A 26,900-nucleotide genomic window follows, 5' to 3' on the forward strand; every position below is an offset into this window, starting at 1 on the left:
CTCCTGTAGTCTGTGCCAATGCCCTCATCCCTCCATCTCTTCACTAGTCCAATTTAGAACAACTTAAATTGAGATCCAAATTATAAGATCCCTGCGGGTTTATAGGGCAGTCACATTCTACATTCTACATTCCTCTGCTCCAGAAAACAGCAGCAGTCCTGAGAAAGACATTCAGTGAGATTAAGGAGAAACACAGTGCCCCTGGGGGTGAAGAAGGCCCCCAAGCTCTGTAGTTTTGATTGGCAGCTCCTCTCCTTTTTCTGTCTGTGCCAAGTCTGATTTGCTGTGAGAAGAATACGTGATGTCTAAACTGATGGATTTTAACATGTCGCTTGGTCTGTGGATTAGGCCAATCCAGCCCACATTGTTGGGGCTGCAGATGCAGTTGAATGGCTCATAATTATAGCCTCAGAGACTGCAGACAGCAAGAGAGCCAAGCCAGACCCCCTTCTCCTCACAGCCCATGCCAAGTTGTCTCCCACAGGGAATGAGGGCGCTTACTTGGCAATGTACGTGCCCAAGACAGCACAGCATCTTCCTGGCTTTCTGGAAACAGAGCCTGGTCACCTACCTGTCCGGATGCACATGGGGTTGGGCTTTGTGTGGTAAGGGTAAGCTCATTTTTCTCCCTTGCTCACTAGGAGGGCTGTACTTGGAAGTCACTAACAGCACTCCATCTCAGACTGCTTGGTGATGCAGGTCTGAGGTTTTGCCTCCAGGATGATCTAGAAGAGTTCCTTTCCACTCACCTCCAGAACAAATCCAAATCCACAGTTTTTCTTCCTCACTCGGTGCTGGAAATTCTCAAGCAAGGCCAGGCAGTTCTCTGTTCAAGAACCATGGAAGGGGCTTAGATTTTAAAATTCAACATGATAGTTGTCTGAACTCTCTCTGGCAACAGTTCAGTTGACTGAGGGTCTGGCCTACTCCACAGAGATGTCCAAAGAGAAAGATTTAAAGTGATTTCTCACATATTGTCCCTTACTCCAGACCCTGCAGACAATGGTAATTCTTTTACGTTAATTGAACACTTTCCTACTCTAGATATTCTGCTAAAGCTTTGCACACGTGGCCTCATTTAATCATACAGACAGTCTTAAAAGGTGGGTGCTATTATTTTCCCTGCTTCAAACATCCAGAACCTGAGTTTCAGGATTAAGTGATTTACCTATGACCATTTAGCAGATTAAGTTGGTTGAGTTAAAAATCTGAATCTCACTTCTGAATCCATACTGCTCACTATCTCTGTTTATTACAGAGTTTTCTGGGCCGAATAGGCCCTCAAGTCTTCCCACCCTCCTCCCCTTTTCCCCAGCAACTGCAGCTCTCTTATGGTCCATTGTTGATTGTACTCCCCAACAATAGCTAATGAGTCTGTTACATGCTAGGAAGATCCAGGGGTGGTTTTATTCCCTGAAGCAGAGATGAGGTTGTGACACTACAAAAGGTTAAGTGGCTGTGGTAAGGTCACAGAGCCAGCCTGCAGTCAGCCACACCACCTTCTGAGGCCCTGGCTTAGTTACTAAACTGACCCTAAGGCCTTTTGGAATTACAGTTTAATTAACAGTTATTTTAATTTCCTCCCATCTCCAATTTTCCATTTTATTGCTGCTCAATAGTAGATATCGAAGCCCTGGGCCTTTCATTTTCTTTTCTTTCCTCTTACCCCTGTGCTTTGCACTAAATAGAAACTGACTGGTATAGAGTGAAGTTTCTGACGTGTTTTTCAGGGTATGACAGTGCCTGTTGGCTTTTCTCAGACTGAGAGGAGACCACAAGTGCAGCTTAGACAGGTTGCTAACCGAGAGCCTGAGAGCTTGTTTTAAAAAAAAAAATCTTCCATTTATACCGGTAAGTCAGCATCTGTGAGTCATGAACTCGCTTGGGATCAGTCGTTAGTGGTCTGAACGTTTTTTGTGCTCCCTTCAGTGAGGCCTATTTTTAAAGGTTCAGAACGCAGAGAATTCTAGCAGACTTCTGCAGAGGAAGGTTATAGCTTCCAAAATTCTTTGAAATTAAATGCATTTTTATATACTTACTGAGTTTGGAGCAGGATTGAGGGAAGAACAAGGGGAAATTATTATTATTTTTTTGTTATATGCTCCTGTGGTGAGGAAATTCCTGTATAAAGGTGACTTCTGTCTTGATTCCATTCACACCTTTTTGGACTTGCTATCCCTATTCTCCAGAGTCCTAACCCTTGATCAGATGTAATTAGCTAGGGTCTAAGGATTTTTAAAGATACAAATCTGTTTTCTCCCCAGTAGGTAGCCAACTTAAAAGAGACATTACTTACCGCCGCCACCCACCCCCCAGCCAAGTCTTGAAATAGTGTGTTCAGGTATAAGAAAGCAGAACTCGTATTTGGCTGGTAGGTAAACTGAAACACTTGTGAACCAAAGTGAGCAAAGTCAGGGGCAGAGTTCTATTTTACCCTAAGGAACAAAGGGCAGCTCAGCTCCCAGGACAGAGTTACTGACACCTTCTAGGTCACTTTCACAAGCAGTGGTAAAGCAGAAGCCCAGAGTGACCAGAAAGCTGATAATTCTTCACTCAACAAATATTTACTGAGTGTAATGCCCTAGGCTTGGAGCAAAACATATGTTTTGATAAGTAAAATGCAGTAATGTTTTTTAAACTCCTAAAGAATGTTTTGGGAAATCTACCTGTGTTATAAAGAGAATACAAATTCCATTTGTCAAAGATTAATTAAGTGAGCTACTGTCTTGGTTGGATTACTAATGTCCCAAAGATGTAAAAATATCTTAACTGGCTTCCTCTCAGTGCTTCTCACCCTCCAGGAAATTTCAACTCGATTCAGGGCTCTTCACATGACCTCTGATGTTGCCAGCCTTTGCCCTCAATATCATCCCCAACCCACTTTCTAATGTGGAGACTTGAGCTTCTGCACTTGGGGCCAGGGTTAGGAACAGGAAGATCAACAAACGGAGGGGCTCTGTGGAAGGAACACATTCCCTCACTGCCTCCAGGGGGGAAACTGTTTACAGCTGGACCTCGGTGGGCTTCTTTAAGTGTCTCACATGCATGTGTGTAAGCAGTAGTGTAACTAGACACTAGTTTAGTGAAGGAAGAGACCTAGGGGAGGGGAGGGGAAGGAGCGATTCTGAGAAAGCTGCTTTTGCAAACAGAGTAAACTCTCCGGCATTTTCATTAAGGTTGAAGCAACAAAATGAAATCCCCCAAAGGACTGTTCATTTGGTCAGTTCTGCAGATGTCATAGGAAGGCAGGATCAGTTCAAGATTCTCTGCCTTGCTGCTTATTTCGGCGTGTGAATGTACAGTTCATTCATCAGCTGGCTCCCTCAGCTTTTCCCAGGATCCGAAGGGTCTGTTCTTGTCATCTGGAGGCCAGTATTGTTTTCTCATACCTTGCAGAAACACAGCTGGACTGCAACAGTCTTTGTTCTTTCAAAAACAAAAACAAAAAAACCATGAGGATTATCACATACACATATTTTTCTCTGGTGACCAAAGAAGGGTGGAGCCTGGAGGTTGGACCAGGACCCAGAGATTGACACTCTATTGCTATTTCTTGCCCCATTTGCTTTGAGAACCCTGTATACTGTGGAAGCCCAAAGGGGGCAAAACAAACAAATAAACAAACAACAACAAAACAAAACGTGCTTAGATGAAAGTTAGCAGGTGTGAAGTTTCCTAGAGCAGAAGTCAGAGTTGCAGGCAAGGGGTGGGAGTTCATCACATGCTTAGAAATCAGGAAACAGTACTAAGAATAGCTTTCCCTGAGGTTGCTCAGGAAGATTTATGTTGTCTTTTAATCAAAGGTAGATGTCAATGCCTTGCTCCAGCTAAACATGCACTACCATGTCCTGGATGATTTGGTAATGAGTACCACCTATCTTGATGTATGATAGCTAATTATCAGTAGCAAATTATGGATTATCCTGGCTCGTCTTTTTATCTGGAGTGTTGGGAGTTCCCAAATATGACAAGGATGTGCACTGTGAGATGCTGTGGGCTAGTGACGAACCCCTAGCGATTCACACCAAAGTGCTGGTGGATGCTGTGATATAGAAAAGGATGTTGGATTTTTCTAATTAGAGCAGAGTTTGAAAGACAAAGCGTCGGCCAACGGTGACAACAGTTAGAGAAATAGAATGATTAGGACCTCAGTGATGGGTTCTGGACTCCCCGGTTAATCCAGGGGCTTTGGGACTTGAGTTTTGGGGTGGTTCTCTGATAGGTTTGGTTCTGAGTTCGTGAAACTGATTAAGGTTTCCGTTCAGCAACGCTGCCCTCGTCACTTAACCATTCCAAGGGTGGGATTCTGAGTCATGTCGCGGCTGGAGCCCTCCCAGAACACCCGCTGTGGAATCCCCCGCACGCGCCCCTCGGTGCGCACCCAAGCAAGCCTCACGTCCTGTGTGTCAAGCTTCGTGAATGAATGATGTTACACGCACTTGGAAAACTATGCTGCTACCGGAGCGGGCCGCAGCGGTGACCAAGCCCTCAAGAATGCGTGCAGAATCAGACGGACTTTCCCGAGACCGTGGCAGCAGCCCCTGCACGCCAGCGACCCGCGCCAGCCTTCCTCAGGCAGCGGTGGCCCGAAGCCCTCGCCCTGCGTGCGGAGGAGCTGGGGCAGCGCAGCGGAGCCCCGCGCGCCCGCCCTTCCTTTCGCTTTTGGGAGACGGGCGGTGATTGGCTGCGGGCGATAGGCCCCGCCCCCGCCGGCCCGCCCCCGCCGGCCCGCGGAGTGGGCAGTGCAGACGCTGGGACCCAGGGCCTGGGCTCGGGTGAGGAACGCCCTAAAGCGGAGGCGAGCTGCACAGCGCCAGCGCCGGCCAGCAGTGCAAGCGCCCCGGACCGAGGAGCAAGCGGGCGAGGCGCGGGCGAGGCTGGGACCCGAGCGCGCTCTCTGCTCTGCCAAGTGCCAACTTCGCGCGGACGGGCTGGGTGCGCACCTTCCCGCGGGGCAGTCAGCGGGAATTTGAGATTTTTTAGGGAAGAAGGTCTACTTCGCCCTGTCCCCTTCCCCCGGGTTCAGAATCCCCATTAAAAAGCAAAACAACAGTTACAACAAACTTGCTCTCATCCCGCCGGGCCCCCACAACTCCCGGCACCATGAAGGCGGCCGTCGATCTCAAGCCGACTCTCACCATCATCAAGACAGAAAAAGTGGATCTGGAGCTTTTCCCCTCCCCGGGTGAGTGGCGACAGCGAGGCCCCCACCCCAGCTCTGGGTCCCTTCCACTTCCCCTCTGGGTTATGCTGCTCCCTCAGGAGCCAAGGATGCGGAGGCCAGGAGGACTGTTGGTGGCCTGAGACGTGTGTGTGTGTGTGTGTGTGTGTGTGTGTGTGTGTGTGTGTGTGTGTGTGTAGGTACTTATTTTCACAGCTGCTTTTTTTTTTGTGACTAATGGGAAAAAGCTTATAGAATTTCCAGCGCCCTAATTCTGGTGTTTCAATTTTCCCACGTAAGTGAGAACCTTCCTTTATGTTAGCAAGGGGCCCTGACACTGCCTCTCAGGTCACCCCCTAACTCTGTATCTCCCCAGACTTGGAGCTTGATGGGAGGGCCCTGTGGAGTGCTGAAAGGGTATCTGGCTGACTGCCTGGCCCTCCAGCACATTTCCAGCACTCTTGCATCCTGAGCACCCCAGTCACAAGTCCCTTAGAGTCTCCTCTTCTCTAGGTTGAGGAGGTCGTGGGAGGAGAAATGAAATTAATCTGTTTAACTCTGAGAAAGTCCGATTCCTTCCTGTTCATGTAGGTTACTAACTTTACTGGCTTTCTATTCTGCCATGTTTTGTCCTCTGGTAGCAAAGGTCCTAGGAGAAGGAAAGCATCCCAGCACCAGATGTGACTTAGTGTCGTTGGTTCATGGTTTCATTTAGCAGGCTTAAAGGATTTAAAGAAGAGAGGGATAGTAAAGACACCAAATTTTGTCTTAGAAGGAAATTTTGGCGCTCAACAGATGGAGTCAACTCTTCAGGATTCCCGAAGCTAGCACAGTTTGAGAGAGAGTGTGCCTTCTTTTAGGCTAGGGAGCCTGTAGCTGGCCTCAGAGAAGAGTGACTTCGGAGGCTAAAGGAAATAGATACAGGGAGAAGGTGATGCATTTTGGGAACTAATCAGCTGTCACAACACACACCTCTATTGGGTCTAATTATCAGGAGGGTTAGTTGCTGTCCCCAACCTTTGTCTCTACCATAATGAATGGCATATGTTAACCTTTTCTTTAAACTTTCAATACAAGCCAAGATGAGGTTTTGACATTCTGACGTGCTTCCAAATGTTAATAAGGACATTTGGGTCCCATCCCCTCTAGTCTTCTGACATTCAATGTGCTGTACAAAAGCTGGCTGGGCATGATGACAGTCAGCCACACTGAGGCCTCTCCTAGAGCTGTGGAGACTTCTCAGGCACTTAGAGCTACAGGTAGAAACGATGCTGTCAAGGTTGTGTTTGAGTGTTCAAGGGAGCCAGAAGTTCTCAGTGTTACGATTGATTGAAACCATATATAGCAGAAGAGAAAGGATAGTTCCCAGCGAAGATATAAACTCAACTAATAGGTCCTTTCCTTAAGAATGGCTTGTTTATATGTGCTGTGTGTGTTTATGGGGGAGAGACAGATGTGGGCATCTGGGAAACATCATGTGTATTATGTCAGCTCACATACCTACAGTGGGACTTCCCTGCGGGCAGTGAATGAGAGCCCCGTGCAGCACATGTTTCAGATCATAGCAAACAGCTGGAGCATGGTTTTTTTTGTAATTTAATATTAAATATTTGATATTTTAAAGCATTTGATGCTATTACTTCAGTTATTGATAAAAATAAAATGTGGGCAAGTAACTTTATTGAGCTGTCCCACCAGTAAAATGGAACTGGGCAGGCCTGATGTTGCTTGCCGTCAGTATTTATTAGACAAAGTACCTTTACACTGGCTTTTTTGACAAGAAAAGGTGTTCCAGGAATGCAAGTTGGAAGTGAACCTGGGCTACACAGTGCATTTAAGACCAATTTGAGCAATATAGTGAAATTCGTTCTCAAAAAAATAAAATAAAATAAAATAAAATAAAAATAAAAGCTTCCAAGCCAATTACCAGGTTTTATAAATGACCTTCAGTGCAGCAAAGCAACAAAATTTCATTTGGTCTATGAAATGAAGTGTCTTCTGCCATTTACTATGATGAGATTTTTTTCCTGGTACTTTCTTAGAGAAAATGAAGAACAATGATTTGTTGATTATTATAACTATTTTTCAGCAATTTTTTTCTGGGTTGTAGTTGCATTTGTGTAAATATTATGTGCATTCCTCAGATGGGGAACTAGAGGCACAGAAAAGTTGAGACACTTAGGCAAAATTCTCCACGGAGCCAGTGGCTGACGAGAGATGGCTGACAAGAGATGATTCCCTGTTTCTTTCTTGTCGGTGATCATACAGTGAGTAATACTCCAAGTTACCTTTGGAAGCTCAGCAGAGAAACGCCAATGGAGACTTACATTTTCAGGTGCAAAGATGGAAGCAACCCTGGCCAGGACTGCCAGCTCTCACCAATGGAAGGATAAGTTGTTAGGTACAGCTTCACCTGGACCATCAACCTCTATAGGACACCTGTGTCTTAAGTTACATGGCTTTGCATATAGCGTTGTGTGACTTTAGTGTTTGTCATGGGGTTTGTTTGTTTGTTTTTCCCAGTGTATTGCTCAGTTTCTTGTGTGCGGAGACAACTGGTGTGGAGTGTGATGTTACCTTAGAGATTAAACCAGAACTTCCTTTCTGCCCCCTCTACAGATTCCTAGATTCTAAGAGATACAGTGGGAAGTCTGAGGGTCCAAATTGGAGCCAGAAGAACTGGAACATTTGTCAGCCTTTCTGTGGTCAGGACTTGACTGAGAACCTTTATTCACTTTGGTTTTATATTGAGGGCTGACAGGATTTGAACTGTATCAAGTAGCAAATTAATATATACTTTCAAATAACACTGGCATTCAGTTTCCCCTGTAAGTGTAAAGTGGGGCATACTATTTCATTGTATACTTCTCTCAGGTCGCATGTAAGTTTAAACCAAAGGTAGCATTGACTTGTTCCCAGTTCCTTTCTGAGCAGGGTATGAGGCTATGCAGGCAGGGTGTGGGAACAAACGTTACTCCATTTTTGCCTCCCTCCCATTCCACTCCACCTCCATGCTGAGGTGAAGACAGTGGCCATAGAGGAACAGTTTTCATCCTGGCCATTTGCTGGTTTATAAGACTTAAAAGGTTCAGCTCTTATTTCCATTTCACATTAATAGAGGATGTCACCTTCCAGGGACTGTTGTTGTCCTTCAAGATAGGAGAAAGCGTTGTCCTTTTTTAGTTTGGACAGTCTTTGTGTGTGTCCCTGTATGCGAGAAGAAAGGGGAGAGCTGCCGGGCTACTAGGATCCCTTGCTCACTGCTGGGCTGCTAGGATCCCTTGCTCACTGCCGGGCTGCTAGGATCCCTTGCTCACCGTGTTTCTAGATCCCCTCTTACCACACTCTGGTAGTGACTAAATAGCCCAGTGCTTTAGACAGGGACTATGAAGCCAGCTTGTCTGGGTGTGAATCTCCAGTTAGGACCTGTATGACTTTGGGCAGACAACTTAATCTCCCTGTGCTCCAGCTCCTGGATGTGTGAAATGAGTGTAATAATCCTTGGGTGAAGATGAAACCCGAATATGTGGAAAATCTTAACTTAGTGCCGGACTGGTAATGGAGTCTGTTGAGCAGTTAATGAAAAAGCAAGTCAACAAAGACCTGGATTAGTGTAGACCTTTCAGAAGACCTTGGAAGGTTTGGTAGGGAATGGAGGCTGGTTTATATATGTGCCCCAAATCTACCACTTGGGGAAGAAAGTAGAACAGAGAAAAGGATCTCCTGGCCTGAAATCTCACACGAGTGGGCTGTATTCTGAGTTCTAGACAGCAAGGTTGGTGAGCAGTTCACTTTCAGAGTGTCTGGGTGGCCTGACTGTCACTGTGCAAGGTCTAAAGGGTGGTATATTCCTTTGGGTCATGGAGCCTGTCAATGATACCTCAGAGTAGGAAATCTACCAAATCCAAGGACACTGGGGAAATTGCAGAGTTGGAGGAAAAGTAAACGTTTTTTGCATCCTGCTGGGTTGAGAAATGCGTTTTTGTCCAGTTATTATAAAGCATCTCACATTTTATTTATTTACTTGGTTGGCAGAGCTTGCATTCCTGGCATTTTTGGTTGGTTTGTGTTGCTGTATTTTTTTTTTTTTTTTTTTTTTTTGTCCATGTAGCATTTTCCCCCCTCTTAAAGAGGCCAGACCACCCTGTAGCAACATCTTCTCTCTAGGAGACAAAGCAGCCGTGGTCAACTTCCTCAAACCCAGCTTGCTCAGGGCCCCACCACAGTTTCTGCAAAAGCAAGAGCTGGTTAGTGGCTGCCAGGATTTTCCAGGAAAGAATCTCCCTGTTTCAGAGTATGGTGGCTAATTCCCAATGGCACACGTGACAACGTAATTATAGACGGCATGAAAACTGTAGCTGTGATGGCATTCCAGGAGCTTCTGCTGATGGTGGATTCTTGTTAGCTGACTGTTGTAGGGGGTTTGTGAAATGTGTATTGAGTGTGCTTTGTATGTCTACAGCATTCACACACTGAAGCACCTGATTCACACTCATTCCAGGGGGAAATATTATTTATTCCATTGTATTTCAGATGGAGAAAGTGATATTCATAGAAATACATACCTTTTCTAAGGCCACACTTTAGAAACTTAGACATTGGTGAGGTGCAGCAGGCTTTTTCTACCTGAAGCAAAAAACATTGTGTTATTGTCATCAGCTCTGGAAATTAAACCATAGAAGACAGGACTGGCTGATGCTTTGGAGGTTCCGAGAGTACATGGGGTTCCTTGCCATCCCTGAAAGACTCCTCTGAGTTGAAATGTCACCTGAGTGTCCTAGACAGCTTGGCGAAAGGGCGTCCCTAGGCATGGCCATCCAGATGTGTATCCTTTGGAAGAAGCTTGCAGGTTCCAGTCACTCTGACCTCAGATAGTGAAGGAGAACCAGGATTCTGTGTTTCAGTGATTTTTCAGACGTCTAACCTTGGTGTCTGATGGGACCATCAAGCTCCTGACCCTCTGGCTTCTGCCATTTTATCTCCTTCGTCACTGGCGTTGCAATGAATTCCAATGTTTCCAGTCTGGATGATGAACGGTGTTGACTGGCAGACTGAAGGCAGTGGAAGTTGAATTTTCTACTTTGTAAGGAGGCTGGGGATAATTTCCTTCGTTCTCTACACAACAAGTAACTTCTATCTTTCCCCTCAAAAGTTATTTATTTTTGACTCTAGTTTCTTTGTGAGGGCATACTGTTCAGAGTGGCTATGGGGGAAGATAGTGCAGCCCCATCAGCACAGAGCTCATTGAGAGACAGACTGGTTCCTCATCCCTGGTCAAGGTATTGATTCCTTTACCTTTGCATTATGGGGGAGTGTTTCTCCAAATACTTAGCATCCTTGGGCCATGCAGCCATCATAAAGAGGAGCTTGTATGTGAATAGACGGATCCTTGCTTTATTTATTAGTTTCATAATAGTGTATTCTCTGCTCAGATGGAATCCCAAGTAGCATTTGCCTCTGTTTGCAGAATTTTAGATCAGCCTGTTGCTTATATCTGTTCTACTCTGCTTAATTCAGGCTTGAAAAGGCCAGAGCAGTTTCCAAATCTGTCGTTTTTACTCATGGTCTTCTTTAGCTACTTTTCTCTTTAGATGGACTGAGGGTACCTGTTTACAAAGCTTCAGTAAATGTTTCCCGAATTGCACCAATAAGCTGTTTCCACTTGACTGTGTTTGTGAAGCCTGTGTCTGTCTGAGTTACCTTTTCTTATACCCATCTGTTCTGTGATCCTTATGCAGAAAGGAATTGATCTGTATATAGGGTTGAAATAGGCCCGACTTCAAGGGCAGAGACCCATGATACAGTTAACATGTTGCAGTACGAGTCTGAAGTGATTTTTTTTTTTTTTACCATCTTGACCATCTTGTTGCCAGGTTCTTCCCTGCAGCTCCTGTTTGTGTTCAAGCCTGTCACTCGATACCCCAGATGCGGTGGGCTTTTGTTTGTTTGTTTGTTTTGTTTTTTCTCCACATACTATTCCACACGCCTCTTTTTGGAGCTTTCTGTTCCATTTCAGGGAGATGTATAGTGGCCCTCACAGTCACAGTGTTATTAGATCTAGTTAGCTCCGGGGATCTTAGGCAGTTGGATCTGAGATCCTGGAGCAGTATAGACAGGAGGATCATATCACTAACCATCCAAATGACACTTTTGAAAGTGTATGTCTCAGTAATACTCACAAAAGAATGGTACAACTCAAAGTAGGACTTCCCATCAGAAGAGCCTCTCCAAACTTAGGCACTAAATTTATACCAGACTTTTCTCTAGAATATTCTCTGTCAATTGCTCATTTTAAGGTTTACACTCTTCAAAAGAGGCAAACTGGATTAGATCAAGAGTTTCATGATTTCCCTCAACTGTGAAGATTAATACTTTTAAATTTGTCTTTGATGCAAAGCATAATGTTCTTAGCACCTGAGACACCACCTCATACTAGTTCACACTGAGTGCTTTAAACTTTAGAAGCTATGGGTGATAAGCCATTAAGTGTGTTTTGCAGAGTTCTGCACAGGAGCTGTATACTTTTTGCAGGTAGTGGGTGTGAGGTGGGGGAGTGAGTGTGTGAGCGAGAAAAATTAACTTTTGAGTTTGGGGTCAGGAAATATCATTATATTAGTGAAGATACTTAGAACTTTGTTTTGCTTTAGGGTTTGTCCAAGATGAGTTTTTATAATGTTGAGGTTAAAAAAAAAAAAAAAAAAGAGGCGGAAAAAGTGGGTTTTCTTTTTGTGTCTTTAAAGTGGATGAAAACAAAACAATACTACACAAACCATCATCTGTTGGTGGGGGAGGAACGGTGAGTTCAATTGCAACATCCCTTTTGGCTAAAAAATGAGAAAGAAGGAAGGAGGACAGGAAGAGTACAAAAGAACTAATAAAAGAATGAAAGAATAAAAGGAATTTAAATGGCATTTCATAGACTTTAAAAACATCCTCCTCTGGACCAAGCATTGTACCAGACCAGGACTTCTTGTCTCAGATGGTGTGATGGACAGCCTTGGGCCTGTTCTTTCTCTTTGTGATGCCATTTCCAAACATGTTAAACTCCTGCATCTGTGGCTGGTCAGGACAGTTTAGATGCTATCTTTCCCATGTTCCAGATATGAGGATGTGCTGGGGTCCAGGTCTCCTTGTGTTTTCTATGCCTGATGAGTGTCTTTTTTCAATAGTTCTTGGGTAGAATGCTTTCGTGGGCCAGCTTTCTGGAGACCATGTGCCACTTGGAGGCATTTGAAGGAGCCATTAGAACAAGGGGAGGATTATTTTTAATATAAAAAAGCATGACAATGTTGCAAATTTGGAATGAAAGAAAGACTTGAAGGAAAAGTATTGATCACAGAGAGTGAAGAGAAGTGGGTTGTATGCCAGGACCTTAGAGACATAGGGAATCTCAGAAAGACCTTTGCCTTCCAGAAAGGGCAGGTGGGCTGGAGAGATGGTCTGTGCTTAGAGAACATATTTCTCTTGCAGAGGACCTGAGTTCTAGATACCCAGAACCCCTAGCTTGTGGCTCACAGCTGTCTATAGCTCCAACTCCAAGGGGCCCCAACAGCTCTGACCTCAGTAGACACCTGCAGTCCTGTGCACACTCTCTCGTGTACACAAAATTTAAAATAATAAAAATAAAATTCAACACTTAAAAAGCATGGCAGTTTCAAGGACAGAACGGTGTTACTGAGTAGGCTTCGGAGAGGGCTGAACTTCTTTTTTTTCATTTCTTTCCCTCCCACTCACACTCTTAGTTGCTAAAACCTCTCTATCAGTTTATCAGAATAGGCGTTAAACCTCAGAGAACATGACAGAATCAATCAGGTACATATTTTTAAGGTAAGAATGGAAAATAACTTAGTCAGGCGCTTGTGTTTGTAGATGAATTTTTTTTTAAGGCTCTAGGCGCTCCCATTATGTACCAGGCCTTATATCTATTCTTAAATTAATGATGTGTGTGTGTGTGTGTGTGTGTGTGTGTGTGTGTGTGTGTGTGTGTGTTGAGTGAAGGCCATTCATTGCCATCATTCACATTGAAAATAATAATAATGTATGATAGGTCTGATTTTAAAGTATATATTTGAAAGTTCATTACAGAGAGTTTACAGTGGAAAAACTTTCTTGTGACTGATTGCATGCTGACTCTTATTTTTCTTGATATTTTGCCTAAGTTTTAGGTTAATTCTGTAAATTGTGCATAGGTTGTCTTACATCATCCAGGTACTACTGATGTTCAGAATGCAATGGGGAATGATCGTGACTGATGAACACGACCTGTTGGCAGAGTGGAATTAAGTACCATGTATGTAAGATGAAGTTCACTTTGTAGGCTCAACACCAGAAAGAGAAACAGAGAGACAAAGTCAGAGTCAGGAGGATTCTGGGTACCTGTGTATGACTTTGGGAAAAATAACTTCATTTATTCTGAGTTGCATTTTCTTCATTAGTCAAGTAAGTTAGCTAGAGAAGACAACCTGTAAGGTTTCTCTTAACACTGATGTCTTGTGATTTTAGGCAGAAGTAAAGGCTGGTAAAGAACACAAATGTCTGTTGATTAGTCGCTAATCGGGGAGTTTTGGGTACCTCTGTAAAGAGCATGTTACAGAAAGGTATTAGGAATTGGTGTGGGAATTGCTCAGAGCAATCATGAGTACCACATGTTAACTGAAGCTCCACTCCTAAGCCCTGGCTCAAAGTTATCTGTGGTCATATCTGAGTTTGTTCTCTCAGGGTAGTGCTGGGCCAAGAGTTGTTCGTGTCTTCTCTTGGTCTCCTAATACATAACAACTTCCTTTCTGCGTATGCTTTGGCCATGGGACCAGCTGAAGGCAGCTCCAGTGAGGGGTCTGAATTGGAGGAAGAGAGGTGTAGGTTAGGAGTCTGGTAAGTGTAGCAGCCAACCCAGCTGTATCCTCGCAGCTGCCCATGTGGTCTGAGTAATGACTTTTGTCGTGGAAGCTGCCCCTTCTTGTTGTTCTGTTCTGTTGAGAAACAGTCCCCTCCTGCAGCAGGAATGTACTCTGCTGTGAGCCACCTCAGCACCAATTCCTGACAAGCCCAGTGAGTCAAGGTCCTTACTGCTTGTTTGCACAGAGGGAAGGGCCCGTGCCTGCTTGTGGGCCTCACAGGTGGTTCCTGGGCAGCAACCAGCTGACCCCTCCATGGGCATGGCCTGCCTGGTGGAGTTGGGGACAGACAAGATGCCACCTGCTTTGCCTTCCCAGCCATCCAGGAAGCTATAACTGTGCACTGGGTGTGGTAAACACCGACCCTCTCGCTTCTCAAAGGCTGCCTTTGCGGCTGTGGAGTCGCCTACGCACATTTGTTATCTGTGATCTCATTTTATTGATGTTATTTCTACATTTTGAGAAAGATCTGTCACAGTTACCCTTCTTTGGGAAACAAGGGCCTAAGCTCAACTTGTCTATCTGGGAGGAAAACAAGATGATTGCCATTGAATTCTTATCAGTGGGCACATCTAATTCCTACCTATTTTGTTTTGTTAGTGGCATTGTGTTTTGTTTGTTTGTTTGCTTGTTTATTTATTAGTTTTTGGATGCTAGGTTTATGCCGAAGACCCACATTGTTTTAGCTTATTTTGTGCTAGTCAAACATGTATTCCCATTTCACAGATGATGATGTCAAGTGTTAAACCTTGTCATAAAGGTGCTAAGCACTGTTTACATCTGCAGCCAATTCTACCATTACGTATATGCTGTCCTTACAGTTTTCTGAAGTCCTTAAGCATTGACTTTGGAGGGAAAGCTGGGGCTGCTATGCATATTCAGCAGTCTGCTGAAATACTGCCTCTAGTGTGGTAATGTGTTAAAGTTGGACATATGACTTTGCCCATTAGAGATCCCAGAGATCTTTGGAGTTGGCCATGTTTTGTGCATAAGGGAGTATACAGTAGGGTTGCCGAGTTGTTCTCTCAGTGTTGCATGCAAAGAAGTGACAGAGCCAGAGCTGGACTTGGTCTGATGTCCTGGCATTTTCATTTAGCCAGTCCCCTTAAATATGAACATAATAGCCGTAATAAATACTAGCACGAGATTGCAATGTCAGCAAGGCATCCACTGCCTCCTTTGTTTCTGGAAGTACCCTTCCTCTGCATATTTTATACATCTTTAATGAGTCCCACATAGTTGGTCACTACAGAGCTTTGGACAGGTTGCCCAGACCCTTGTGTTGTCACATCTAGAAGGGTGACACAGATATTCAGGATACCAGGCTACTGGGCAAACTAAATAGCATGGCAGTTGTCAAGGAGCAAAAAGAAATATGGATTATTCCATGGGCTACTGGACAAGTGTGCACTTTTCCTTTGGGAGAGGTTGACCTTGGGCCTTAAGAAGTAATTTTTTTAAAAGAACCCCCCAACCCTGTTTTCCTATATTAAACTAAAATGTGCTTTGCTTTGGTTTTCTATGCCTTAGCTTATGTCAAGTGAGGTCAGACAGCTGGAGGTATGCTTCTGGAAAGAAAACAAAACAAAACAGAGTATGTCACAGTACATGTTATATAAAAGAATTGTACCCAAGAGGCCCACAAGAATTAATGACATTCTAGATGAATAATTTACTCTTTCCATTTAAAACAGAGGGTGTTTGCTATGGTACCAGGTATGGTGTGGTGTGGTATGGTGTGGTGTGGTGTGGTGTGGTGTGGTGTATGTGTGTGTGTGTGTGTGTGTGTGTGTGTGTGTGTGTGTGTGTGTGTGTCTACTCAGATTAGTTAGACTGGATCAGATCCCTAATATAACATACTATTCTTCTTAGGAAAAATCAGCATCCTCCCATCCCCGCTTTGTTTTGGTCTTGCTGGAAAGCCAGTGCATTCCCAAGCCAAATGACAAACCCTTGGTCTGAGAAGTATTCTGGGCTTGCTACTGTTTCCTTGTAAGTGGATATGAATCCTAAGCAGCCTCCAGTATCTGGGGTTCTCTGGATGACTGAGCACAGGGAAGTGGGGATGGAAGAGAGGGATGGTACAATGGATTATAGCTGAAACAGAGGGTTTTTTAAGTTTGGCAGTTTTTAGTCTGGGGACTCAGTTCTTGTAGGAAAATTTTAGAACTTGTATAAAGTAGATCTTAGTGTATCCATAAGGTGAGTCCCCTCCTCAAAAATGAATCAGTATCCGGCTTAGAACCCACCCCAAACTCCACACTTAGGAATAGAGTAGCTCAGGGCAGACCTGAAGGATCAATCCTTGATCTTATCTTGCCTAGCTTCAACAGTTCCTTTGCCTGAAGAGGTCATCCTCTCATGTCCTTCTGTAGCCTGATGTGAGACTCAGGATGCTGAGTCTGTTTTCACTCCAGGGCTCCAGGTAATTGTTACCTGTTCATAGTCTCTGTATTCTCCTTGGAAGATACTGCTTTAAGTGAGCTGTCACTCTTTGGGAGAGAGAGTAGTGGAGTTAATTAATGAGTTAGAAAGTGCCAGAGTCACTGATGATGCATGGAGAGTTGTTAAATTAGTGGGAGATGTGATATGGAATGGTGATGCTCAATACAAATGAACTCTCCAAGGTGAGTCATATGTATGTGTACAGGAAGCATGTCCTTGATTGCATATAGATCAAGAGTTCAATCATACACTTTCCCTGTGTCCTGATAGAAATAAAATATTCTACAAAACATTTGAGTGTTATTGTTTTCTACACATAGCTGTACTTGAGGCCTAAGGGATGAGAGACATGAAAGTAATGTTTGTAGAGGACCTACTATGTTTCAGGTACTTCACAAGGCGCTTTATACAAACAGTCACATCCTTTAATCACCTCTGTGAGGTATATATCTATCCCCATTCCTCTCAGGTAAGAAACTGAATCTCAGAAATTTTCAAATGATTTGCTCAGGGCCATAGAGGCTCAAAATCACAGGTCTGCTTTTAGAGCATTATCAAAAATCCTAACTTACATAAACACACCCATTTGGAGGGAAACCTTGTCAAGACTCTTCAGAGAATCATTGGTTCCTGGGATTTTATTCTGTGTGTTATGTTTTCTTGTAGGATCCTCATGATCAGGGTTAGGAAAAAAATCTTCCAGTTATTTATAGATATTTACCATAGGCATGGGTTTGAAAAATCTCCACATGTATTTTCAAGTTCAATGAAAGGTACCTAGCAAATTTGCTAAGCTTGCACACAGAGTTTATGTTTGGGCCCATGTTGCTGACTGGGAAACTGAGGAGTGAAGTGAAAGCACCCCCATGCCTGAGAATTTTCCAGGGAGGGGACAGAAGCTTAGGCCTTGAGGCCACTTGATGCAACAGGAATGTTTGTAGAAAAATAAACATGCACATGGAATGAATCAACATCTACATGCTGGACCCGGAGTTAACCTCTTTAAGCAGGAGGCGGAGCAGGAGGAGTTGGAGTCCTTCTCTGTCTCTCTTTTTAAAAATGACACTTTACTTAAGGCCTCTCTTAGGGGATCCTAGTGACAGTTCTTTGGCCCTTACCCACAATCTTCTGCACTGGGTGGCCTGATAGAATGATTTAGAAATTTCAGAGACTCCCAGCAGATTTTGGGTCCTGACTGAAGAAAATAGCAGTGGTGTTTCAGGGAGAGTGGACCCTGGTGAGTTGACTTGGCTTCCCAGGACTTGGTGGTGGGCTCATTCAGTGAGCGAGCAAGGATGAAGCAAGGCTCTGGTTGCTCCCAGCTGCCTTGCCTCGGAGGAAAGTGGTATTTCCAGTGCTTTTACAACTCAACCAATTCCAAGGAAGTGGAATTTGAGTTAGCGAAGGCTGGCGCAAGGTACACACTTGTTTCCTCCCACACAAGCTACTCAGAGTATTTGTGGAGCTCCCCCCAATTCCTGTCCCAACAGAGTCTAAATGTGATTCATCTCATTTAGTCATTAGTGCTGGGCTCTTAAGTTTGTCAGGTGGATTTAGTTGCGCTGTGGTTGCTTATCATAATCATATGTTACAAACCATTCTCCTTTCCCAATTGGCAGATGAGAACTAGTCAAAAGGAAAGGCTTATAGTTAGGTTACCAGTACTAATGATCTCTGCCCTTGGGTGGAACATATTCCTCAGTAAAGACAGGAGAGATAGCCCTGCTTTGCATTCCGGTTTGTTACTAATTTGTCCTAAGGCAAATGATTTAGCTTCCCCAAACCTTGCTTTTCTGATCCGCACAAGGAAGATAAGAAGAAAGCACTTCCATGGCTATGGCAAGGATTAGAGATAGGTCCTCTAGAATCCTCCCCCACACCCAAAACCACACCACAGGCTCTCAGGAAATGGTATTGCCATTGTCTCGGCCCACCAAACTCTGTACCAATTTTACTTGGCTGCTGACACTGTTCTTACTTCAGCGGTTGTTAAAATTGTGGTTGCTGTTAACCTGGTTACAGAAAAGTTTCCACTTGACACCCCTTTAACCAAGTGAGCCAGAGCAGCCCTGTGGCTGGCTACATCATTTTCCAGCCCCTCTCTTCACATACTTACCATATTTGAGTTCAGGCTCTGGTCAGGTTTCCAGCTCCAAAGCATTTTTTTTTTTTTCCAGACACAGTTCGTCCGACTTCAACAAGGAGGCTTTTTAGAATGCTTGTTATCAAAGCTCAAATGATTTTCATCAATGAAGCCCTCCTCTTTGCTCTGCAGCTCCTGCCTTTTTTTGTGGCGAGGTAACCTAGACCATGAGGCTTAAGGAGAAAAAACTACTACCAGAAACCCCAGCAAAGGGTCTGGGTCACTTGTTGAGCCAGGCTACCCCTCGTCATAGGTGCATGTGTGAAGGTGTAGGCAATGAATCTACCTGGCAAACTTTTCAAGACACAAAAGCAGCCCCCCTGGCTGTCTGTCCTCGGGGTTCTCCCTCCTCTTCCCAGGCAGGCACCTGTTGGACTGCCCTAGTTCATCCTGACTTTCCCTAAAACCCATGCACCTCTGGGCTGCGCTAGTTGATGATTGCAGCAGATGATTTACAGCCAGAATCTGGCACCAAGAAAAGGGATCATGTGCCTTTAAACAGCTGTGTGCCAGTGTGTGTAAATGTGCCTGCTAATCCAGTGACTAATTCAGTATATTATAAAGCAGCAATGAGCCTGTGGCCAACGCAGGGCTCTATCCCAACTGGAGGGTGTGGAGGGCTCAGAAAATTATTTCTTACGCACACGTTCTCTCTCTCTCTCTCTCTCTCTCTCTCTCTCTCTCTCTCTCTCTCTCTCTCTCTCTCCCTCCCTCCCCCTCCCTCCCTTCACCTTCCTCCCTTCCTCCCTCCCTCCCTCCCTCCCTCCCTCTCTCCCTCCCTCCCTCCCTCTTTCTCTGTCCTCTGAATTTCATATCATATGTTCCCTGAACTCCAGAGTCCTTCCTTGTCCTCTTGATTCCTGTCCTGTCTCTATCCCCTGCTTTACTCATCAAGGGTGGGTGCCCTGTACCATCTGAGTAAGGGCCAGGGAACCAATCAGTGTTGTCTTGGGACATTCCAGGGAACAGAACTCATTATCCAGCTAGAAAATGTTCTCAAATGATCTTGCTGTCACTGAGTTGTGACTGGGCCTTCCTTGGTTCCCTGTCTTGGGATGCTATGCTCTCTTGATGTCTGTTTTCCTGAGATCCATCCTCTCTGCCCTTCTTCTGTTACCTCCTAGGGGCTGGGAGAGAAACCTTCAGCCAGGGGTGGGGACCAGAGTGTAAGATACACTTCCTTCTGAGGGTCTTTAAGTGAGGGCAGGGGTGTGACTTGGGATCAGCTGAGTGGTTCTCAACCTTCCTAATGCTGCGTCCCTTTAACACAGTTCTTCATGTTGTAATGACCTCCAACCATAAAATTATTTCATTGATACTTCATAACTGTAATTTTGCTACTGTTAATAATTGTAACATAAATATTTTCAGAGAGAGAGAGGTTTGCCAAAGGGGTTGTGACCCACAAGTTGAGAACCACTTGACTAGGGAGTCAAGAGTTTTGTTTTTATCCCCCATGGAGTCTGAGGCCTCTACATACGTGTTCCCAGAAGTCGCCGACACCAGGTGTCTGTTCTGGAAATGAACCTTGCCCAGCTTCTCCCACAGTGTCTCAGGGAGGCACGCACAGTCTGTCTGCCATCTGAAGCATTTCCATATGTCAGAGGTGGGTGTGGGAAGCCCCAGCCTCTCTCTGTCTTCCCTTCTCAGTAATTGGTATCACACTTGTCACCTTTGTTCCCTTCCATCCCAGGACATCTGCAGGACCCCTCTTCTCTCCCTTCCCAAAGCTTCTGGAATCTATCCACATTGGGCTCTCTGCAGAGTCTTGGCTCTCTGGAGTTGGGAGTGTGTACTGTACTTTGTATATTTAACAGCATAGGTTTGTCTCACTAGAAAGGGAACTTCAAGTGGAGGGTCTATGGCTGTTAGTGATCAAGGTATTCCCATTGCCCTCTGGGTCCAGTACCTATCTTATTTCTTCAGATAGAATTAATATAACAGAAGCTCAGTGGCTTTTAATACATTCACAGAGTTGTGTAATCATCACAAGTGCCTCATTTCAAAATGCTTTTGGTGTCCCCAAACAAACTTCATGCATGCCCACAGCCTACTGTGGATGCCCATGGAATGAAGACATGTCATCCAATATTGACAGCTTCCCAAGGAGTTCTCAAAGCACACGCTTGACTGAGTTCTCCCATCTTCTCATCTCCAGGGACCTACTTTCCAATTGCCTCTCTCCAGCACTCAAGCTCTGCTCTTCTCCGCAGGCTGGCTTGCTTAGGCTCCTCTGTAGAGTACGCCCGCCCGCTCGGTACTGCTGGGCGGAGGTAATGAGCGCTTTCACCAGCTGCCTACAGACATAGGCCCTGGGAGCTTGGGTTGTGGTGGCTGCAATTTCCTAATGGCTTCCTGATGAGGCAGAGCCAGTTATTAACATCGGATGAGGGCTGTGCATCCAGGCCTCTTTTTCCCACCTGACTCAGGCAGATGGAGAGTGGCTTCAGCTGCGGCCCCTTATCATTGATCAGTTCTTCTCTGCTCCCCACCTATTGGTCCGCCTAGCCCATTGATCTGAAGATTGGGTCTGCCTGGCGACTGGGCCAGCTCCTGGGTTTGTTGCTAGAGGCGCCCCTGGCTGTCTGCTCTGGGCCTGTGTGGGCAAGACTTGGAGGCAGAAGTGCGATTGTCATTATGCTGAACTCTGGGTGCATAGGGCTGTTAGGAGAGACCCAGAGGGAAGAAACCTGGATAGCTCAAGGTGTCAACCCGGAGAGATATAACATTCCTTAGAACTGTAGGTCCAGTACTCCAAATGTGTTTGCTTTTAGGAAGAAAGGTACTAGAATTGCTCCAAGGCTTCAGGCCCTTTGGACTGAGACAGACAGCTTCATTCATTAGCTGGAAGTTCACTTCATAAACCTGTACTTGGACTTGGTGTCCTCGATAGTGTTCTGTCTCCTTGATATTCACTGTACCTTGGTCACTGTTGGGCACCACAGAAGAACTGAAATGGTAATGTTGGAGAGGCATCAAATGGCCCAGTGACTCTTGGCTCTCTTCCTTCCAGTGGTTTTTAGATGCAGATCTGCAGCTCAAACATTAACTGATATTTTCACTGCCTCTGGTTTGATAAGAATGGCACCCTCGGTTTTCAGAGCTGGGGCACAATCTAGTGTCATGGCACCAAAGGCTGCTTGCTTAATGATTGCTGATATACAATAGAGATCACTCTCTCGATGGGAATGTCTACAGTCTGCTGGCTGTCACTCAGCCCTTGTAAGCTATAGTGGTAGCAGGTAACACAGGACTCACACTACGTTGTACCTTTTGCATAAATGTTGGCATGTTGGATAGTTGTCCCTTGGGGATTCTGAAGAACCTGGGGAGGAATAATGTTAATCCAGAATGATGCTCCAGGACTTGATGGCAGGAAAGCACAGAGGAGACTCTTTTCTCCCAGTCTATGGCAGTGAGTAAACAGTGGTGATGTAGATGGGAAAAATACTGGGCAGGGGGTCAAAAGGTCTCGAATTAGTAACCAGGTGACTAAATTAAGTGTAGGTCACCTCCTGGGCTTCATTTCCCCATTAGGAAAAGAAAGGTCCTCCTGATTCTTCCAGGACTAGCGTGGGACCCTTGGCCAGGGACAGCTCTGCAGCTCCTCCTCCACTGGCAGCTTCCCTTTCATTCATCTTATAATTATGTCTGGTCGCCAGGAGGGAGAACCTCCCTCCAAGGAGTTGTTAAGGTTTTATAGCAAATTCTGTAAATTCTTTTCTGCTTCTTGGCTGCAGCCGAGGCTTCACATAGCCAGAGCGAGGGCATATAGAGGAACAGGACAAGGGAGGGGTGAAAGCTCAGGCAGGATGCATGGGTGAGCCTTCAGCCAAAGCTGAAGAGATACAGGGCCCAAAGTATAGTTAAGTAGATCTGCACCAACCGTGGAGAAGGCCAGATGACAGGGTTAGCTGGGAACCTAAGGGTATAAGGGGAATAACTACACTCTCTTCAAAGCTTATCTCTGGGTCTTTAACTCCCTAGCAACTCAGGAGACTTTAGCAGGGACTGACTCTAAAATTATTACTGAAATGCCTGAGTCCTAAAGGTCTGGCTCATTAGAGACATACATTGGGATTTACAGGACTGAGCAGGGCCTTTATTCTGTGAATTGTTGAACATAACAAAGCCTGAGGCTGTAAGCTCCAGATGTTCCAGTGTGGGGCAAGGCCACTGGTTGCTGGTGCCTTCTGCTGGTGTGTAGGCTGAGGGGAGGGGCTGTCTCACGTACTTACTGAACAAGCATTGGGTGGGAATTTTCGCATCTTCTCTGATGTCAGCCTTGCTTCGGGTATGAATACTATGAATGCGTGTTTCTCAGCCTTCTCCCACTCCTACCATGTGGCTCCCATGTGGCTCTTTTGAATTACACTGGGATGAGTCAGCAGGGCCTTTGGAAAGAAGGGGCTGTTTTGCCTGTAGGGAAGATGGGTGGAGAGAAACGAAGGAAGCAGGGTTTGAACGAAATCCGGGATCAGATCACATGCTCCACCACGCACCCACTTCAGCATCCACTGTCTGGTGTATTTTAAGGTGGTCTTCGGCTGGGTTTTTGTCTTCACCGTCTGTACTGACTGACTGAATTGTTTGCTAGTTGTGGCCTTGTACATGGTATCTCAGTTATTTTGGTAGCTCAGCTTAATTGTGTGCCCTCTGGGTGCCCTGCACTGGGAGGGAGCATCTTGCCTCATGCACTTGTGAATGAAGAGGCTGGGAAGGAACACAGTAGAGCCTTTAACTATCCACTGGGTTGGTTGGCTCCAGCAACATCATGCCTCGTCTGCTCTGTGCCTAATATTCATTTTCATTTAAATAAACAGGAGGAGAATTACCTTACTTGGACTTCTTTTTACTGATCTAAGGAAGGAAGTTACTCCTGGAAACTCAGAGGCAGAAGTGAAAAGCTGACATCATTACCTGAGGATCTCTGTACTGACATTACCTGAGGATCTCTGTACTGGCTCCCAAATCTCTTGCCTTTAGGAAAAATCTAGCTCTGTGCTTAGGATTGGTAGGGCTGAATCCCGTGGGTCCAGTTGCTGACTATTGGTTGCCTGTTAGTCTCCAAAGCTATAGGTGACATGCATAAAAGGGATAGGCAGCAGAGTGACAGCTCTCAGGGAGGGACTCACTGCAGGTTGGGGTGGGGGGCTCTTTCCCTACATCTTTCTGCTTTTCTGAGCCTGGATTCATTGTAAGTTGTTTTCTATGCAGGCCAATCTGACCACTGGTGGCCATTTCAGTAAGCTGGTGGGAGGAATATAAGAAACTTAATAGGAAGGGATTAAAATGAATTATCACAATACGAAGGCAGGTTAGAACAAAAGATGAACTTCCAGAAAGAAGACAAAGCAATACAAGGGAAGGAAAGATCTTTACCTTCTTTGTGTCTGTGTGTTTCTGCTCTTGGCCTCTTGTTCTCTCCGTGGCAGTGGTGCTGGGCTGATCCCAGACAGAACACATGCTGGACAAGTGTTCCAGCCTTGAGATACACTCTCAGGCCTGTCTGTTGGTCCCTTTATTCAACTCCAAAGAAGTAAGCTATGGAACTTTCCTGCAGAAAAGCTCTTTTGTACTAGCCATGTGGAATGAACGGACCTGATAAGACTGTTGCCCCAGGAGCCATAGCTTCGACCTCTATGGTCTGGTTGATTTGTCCTTGGCATCCCCACCTTGCTTGAACAGTGTAGACAGAGGCCTTAATTGCCTTTCAGGTCTACCCATCTCAGAGGGGACTAGAGAGGGCATGCAAGTTCTCCACTTGGCTACAGACCTATTAGATTGAGAAGGAACAGTATGAGCAAAAGCATAGCTCATTCGTCAGCAGGCAGCCTTCGTGGTGACCTCATCTTCCTCCCAGCTCTGGTCCAGTTGGAGCTATGCATACAGGGCAGACTTCCAGTTCCTCCTGTCTGGGACTCACAGGGGCAGATATAAATAGACCAAGACTTTGTCTGCAGCCATTGTTTTCTGACTGCCCATTGTTTCTGGTGCAGAAGCCTACCCCCCCGCCCCCGCTTCCCCCCCATTGCTCCTGCCCCCCCCCCCCCACCTCTCTCTCTTAGTGTGCAGAAGTCTGAATTTCAGCCTGGCTGTTTTCATTTGTGCTTGTCCGGTGCTAGGGGAGAATCAGCCTACAGTGTAGATCAGCTGAATTCTAAGCCTCCTATTTTGACGCCAGCAAGTGCTTTTGTCTGAGTCTTTCCTTGATATATTTGTGGTCAAGACAAAGATATGTGGATGTGTTGATAGTGGAATCAGGAGGATTTGTAAGGGGTTGAACAACTGTCCCCACAGGGGTTTGATTAATGTGCCTGTGTCAGAGTAATGCATGGTCTGTGCTGTTACATTACAGCACTCAGTACTTGGCTATTGCCTTTTTTTTTCCAGTTGAGACTTAGGATAGAGAAAGATGTAGAGAGCATTCTTAGTAAGCTGCAGATGGTGCAAAGGCTGGGATAGCTGGCTAATAAGGTGTGTACAAATTCATGTTATAAAGATTTTTACATGGGGAATTATGGATCAAAACAGTGAAGTTTGATGTAGATAAATGTGAAGTCCTACTTTGAAGCCAATAAGTGTCAGGCCCTAGGTGTGGGATTGACTCCATATGAGTTGGTATGGAGCTGGCAGTATAGATTGGCTTTTGCCGGACAGTTGCCAGTGTTCTTGCTTTGAGACAATCATCTCACTGGTCTCAGTTTACCATCAAAAAGCAGGGAGTTCTCTGTGCAGATTTATGATGTTTTCTAGGGAACCAGGGTTCAGGCATGCATGATTGCTTTGAGGCGGACCTCGAGGCCACCGTGAATGATTGCAGTAAACAGGGACTTTTAAAACTGGACAGAGGGGTTAGCAATGGGGAAGGATAACAGTTGAAAAATGGCCAGATGGAAAAGGATTTGTACTGCAGTCTGAAGGACACAACACCTCAGCAGGCGTCTTTTAACACAATGGGTCTGATCACTCTTTGCATAACCATCATAGCTTAGTAATGAAATTGGAAGGTTCACAATAGGACACAGCCGAGTCAGAATGCGAGTTTTGCCCAGGTCCTGCCTTTCCTGTGACCATCAGGCCTTTGTCAGTCTGAGAGGCTTCGTTCCGAACATGTGGACCGTCTGCTGCCACATGATGGTGGCGCCATGTTGAGCGGCTCTGTCTCCTCTACTGAGAAAATGCACTTACGGACTCATTTCTTTGGTCACAGTTTTTCTGGTTTGGATACAGACAGTTGTACTGTGTGAATGTGTGTGAATATGCATTTTCCTTCTCCGTCCAGATTTATTTATTAAAAGAAAAACACATCTGCATAAAAAAGCCTCAGAACACAGGAAGAATGTCTACTTTGTTTTTCTTTCTGTAGCACCAAGACATGCCGGGTTTTGGCTTCCTCTGAGGGATTTTGAAGACTGGCTTTCATCTCAAACAAGGCTCCCCTCCCCCCACTGGAAAACTGTCCTTTTTAGGGGGAGGGGGTTTGAAAATGTATTTATATAATCTCTAAATAAATAAGAAAACGGGGAGAGAATTTCCTTTCAAGCTTCATGGAAAACGTTCCTTTCTGAACATCATTATTGGAGTAAGTCACTGCATCTCTAAAGCCCCTTCCTCTTGGCCTTCTGCCTCTCTCTCTCCTGGCCCAGTCCTCCTTGCTGTCTCCTCTGCCTCCTCTCCTGCTGTCTCCTCCCAGGCAAGCCCCCAGTTCATCTCTCAGAACATCATCCCTGTCCCCAGCTAGCTCTGTGCCACTGAGCGTTCAGTGGAAGAGGCCTGGCTCTGTGTTTGTTTCCTGCGTGGGAGGGAGAGGCAGGCCTTGAGAAAACAGTTCAAAAGTGCAGAAAAACTTTACCTCTTCCAGCCTAAATAAACGGGCTTTGCTCCATTTGTTTGCCCAGATTTTTCTTTGCCATGGAGAAAACGCTTCATCCTTTACTTCTTCTGGATCTACTTTCCTGGGGATGGAGAGGTCCCTGGGCCCCCTTTTCTTCATAGATGTTCTCCCCGCCCCTCCCCCCTCCAGGGAAGTACCATGGAGGTTCTGAGCCAGGAGCAGGTCAGTCCCGGGAGGGTGGGGCGGTGGTGCAGTGGCGCAGCGGCACCTGGAACCCTGTGTTGCAGCTGCTGCCTGCCCTCTCCGAGAGTGAGGGCCACCCTTCTCCAGAAAGAGCTCTACACGAGTGAGCAGAAGCACCCTCCAGCCTTGTGGCTAGCCTGTCCAACCTTTCGTGTCTAAGGATCTGGACCTGAGTTT

The 26,900-nt window shown here is 45.5% G+C and overlaps 1 protein-coding gene across 1 annotated transcript in view; it reads left to right on the forward strand.

The window, feature by feature from the left end:
• Positions 1–4,763: 4,763 nt before the first annotated feature.
• The window catches only part of Ets1 (ETS proto-oncogene 1, transcription factor), a 64,384-nt gene continuing 42,247 nt past the window's right edge, over positions 4,764–26,900 (forward strand). Inside the window, exon 1 of the mRNA XM_036193755.1 lies at positions 4,764–5,185. Within this exon, the coding sequence (XP_036049648.1) occupies positions 5,104–5,185 (82 nt within the window). The 5' untranslated portion in view covers positions 4,764–5,103. The remainder of the gene's footprint in view (positions 5,186–26,900) is intronic.

This window comes from Onychomys torridus, chromosome 7, assembly GCF_903995425.1.
Source record: "Onychomys torridus chromosome 7, mOncTor1.1, whole genome shotgun sequence".
Taxonomy (NCBI): domain Eukaryota; kingdom Metazoa; phylum Chordata; class Mammalia; order Rodentia; family Cricetidae; genus Onychomys; species Onychomys torridus.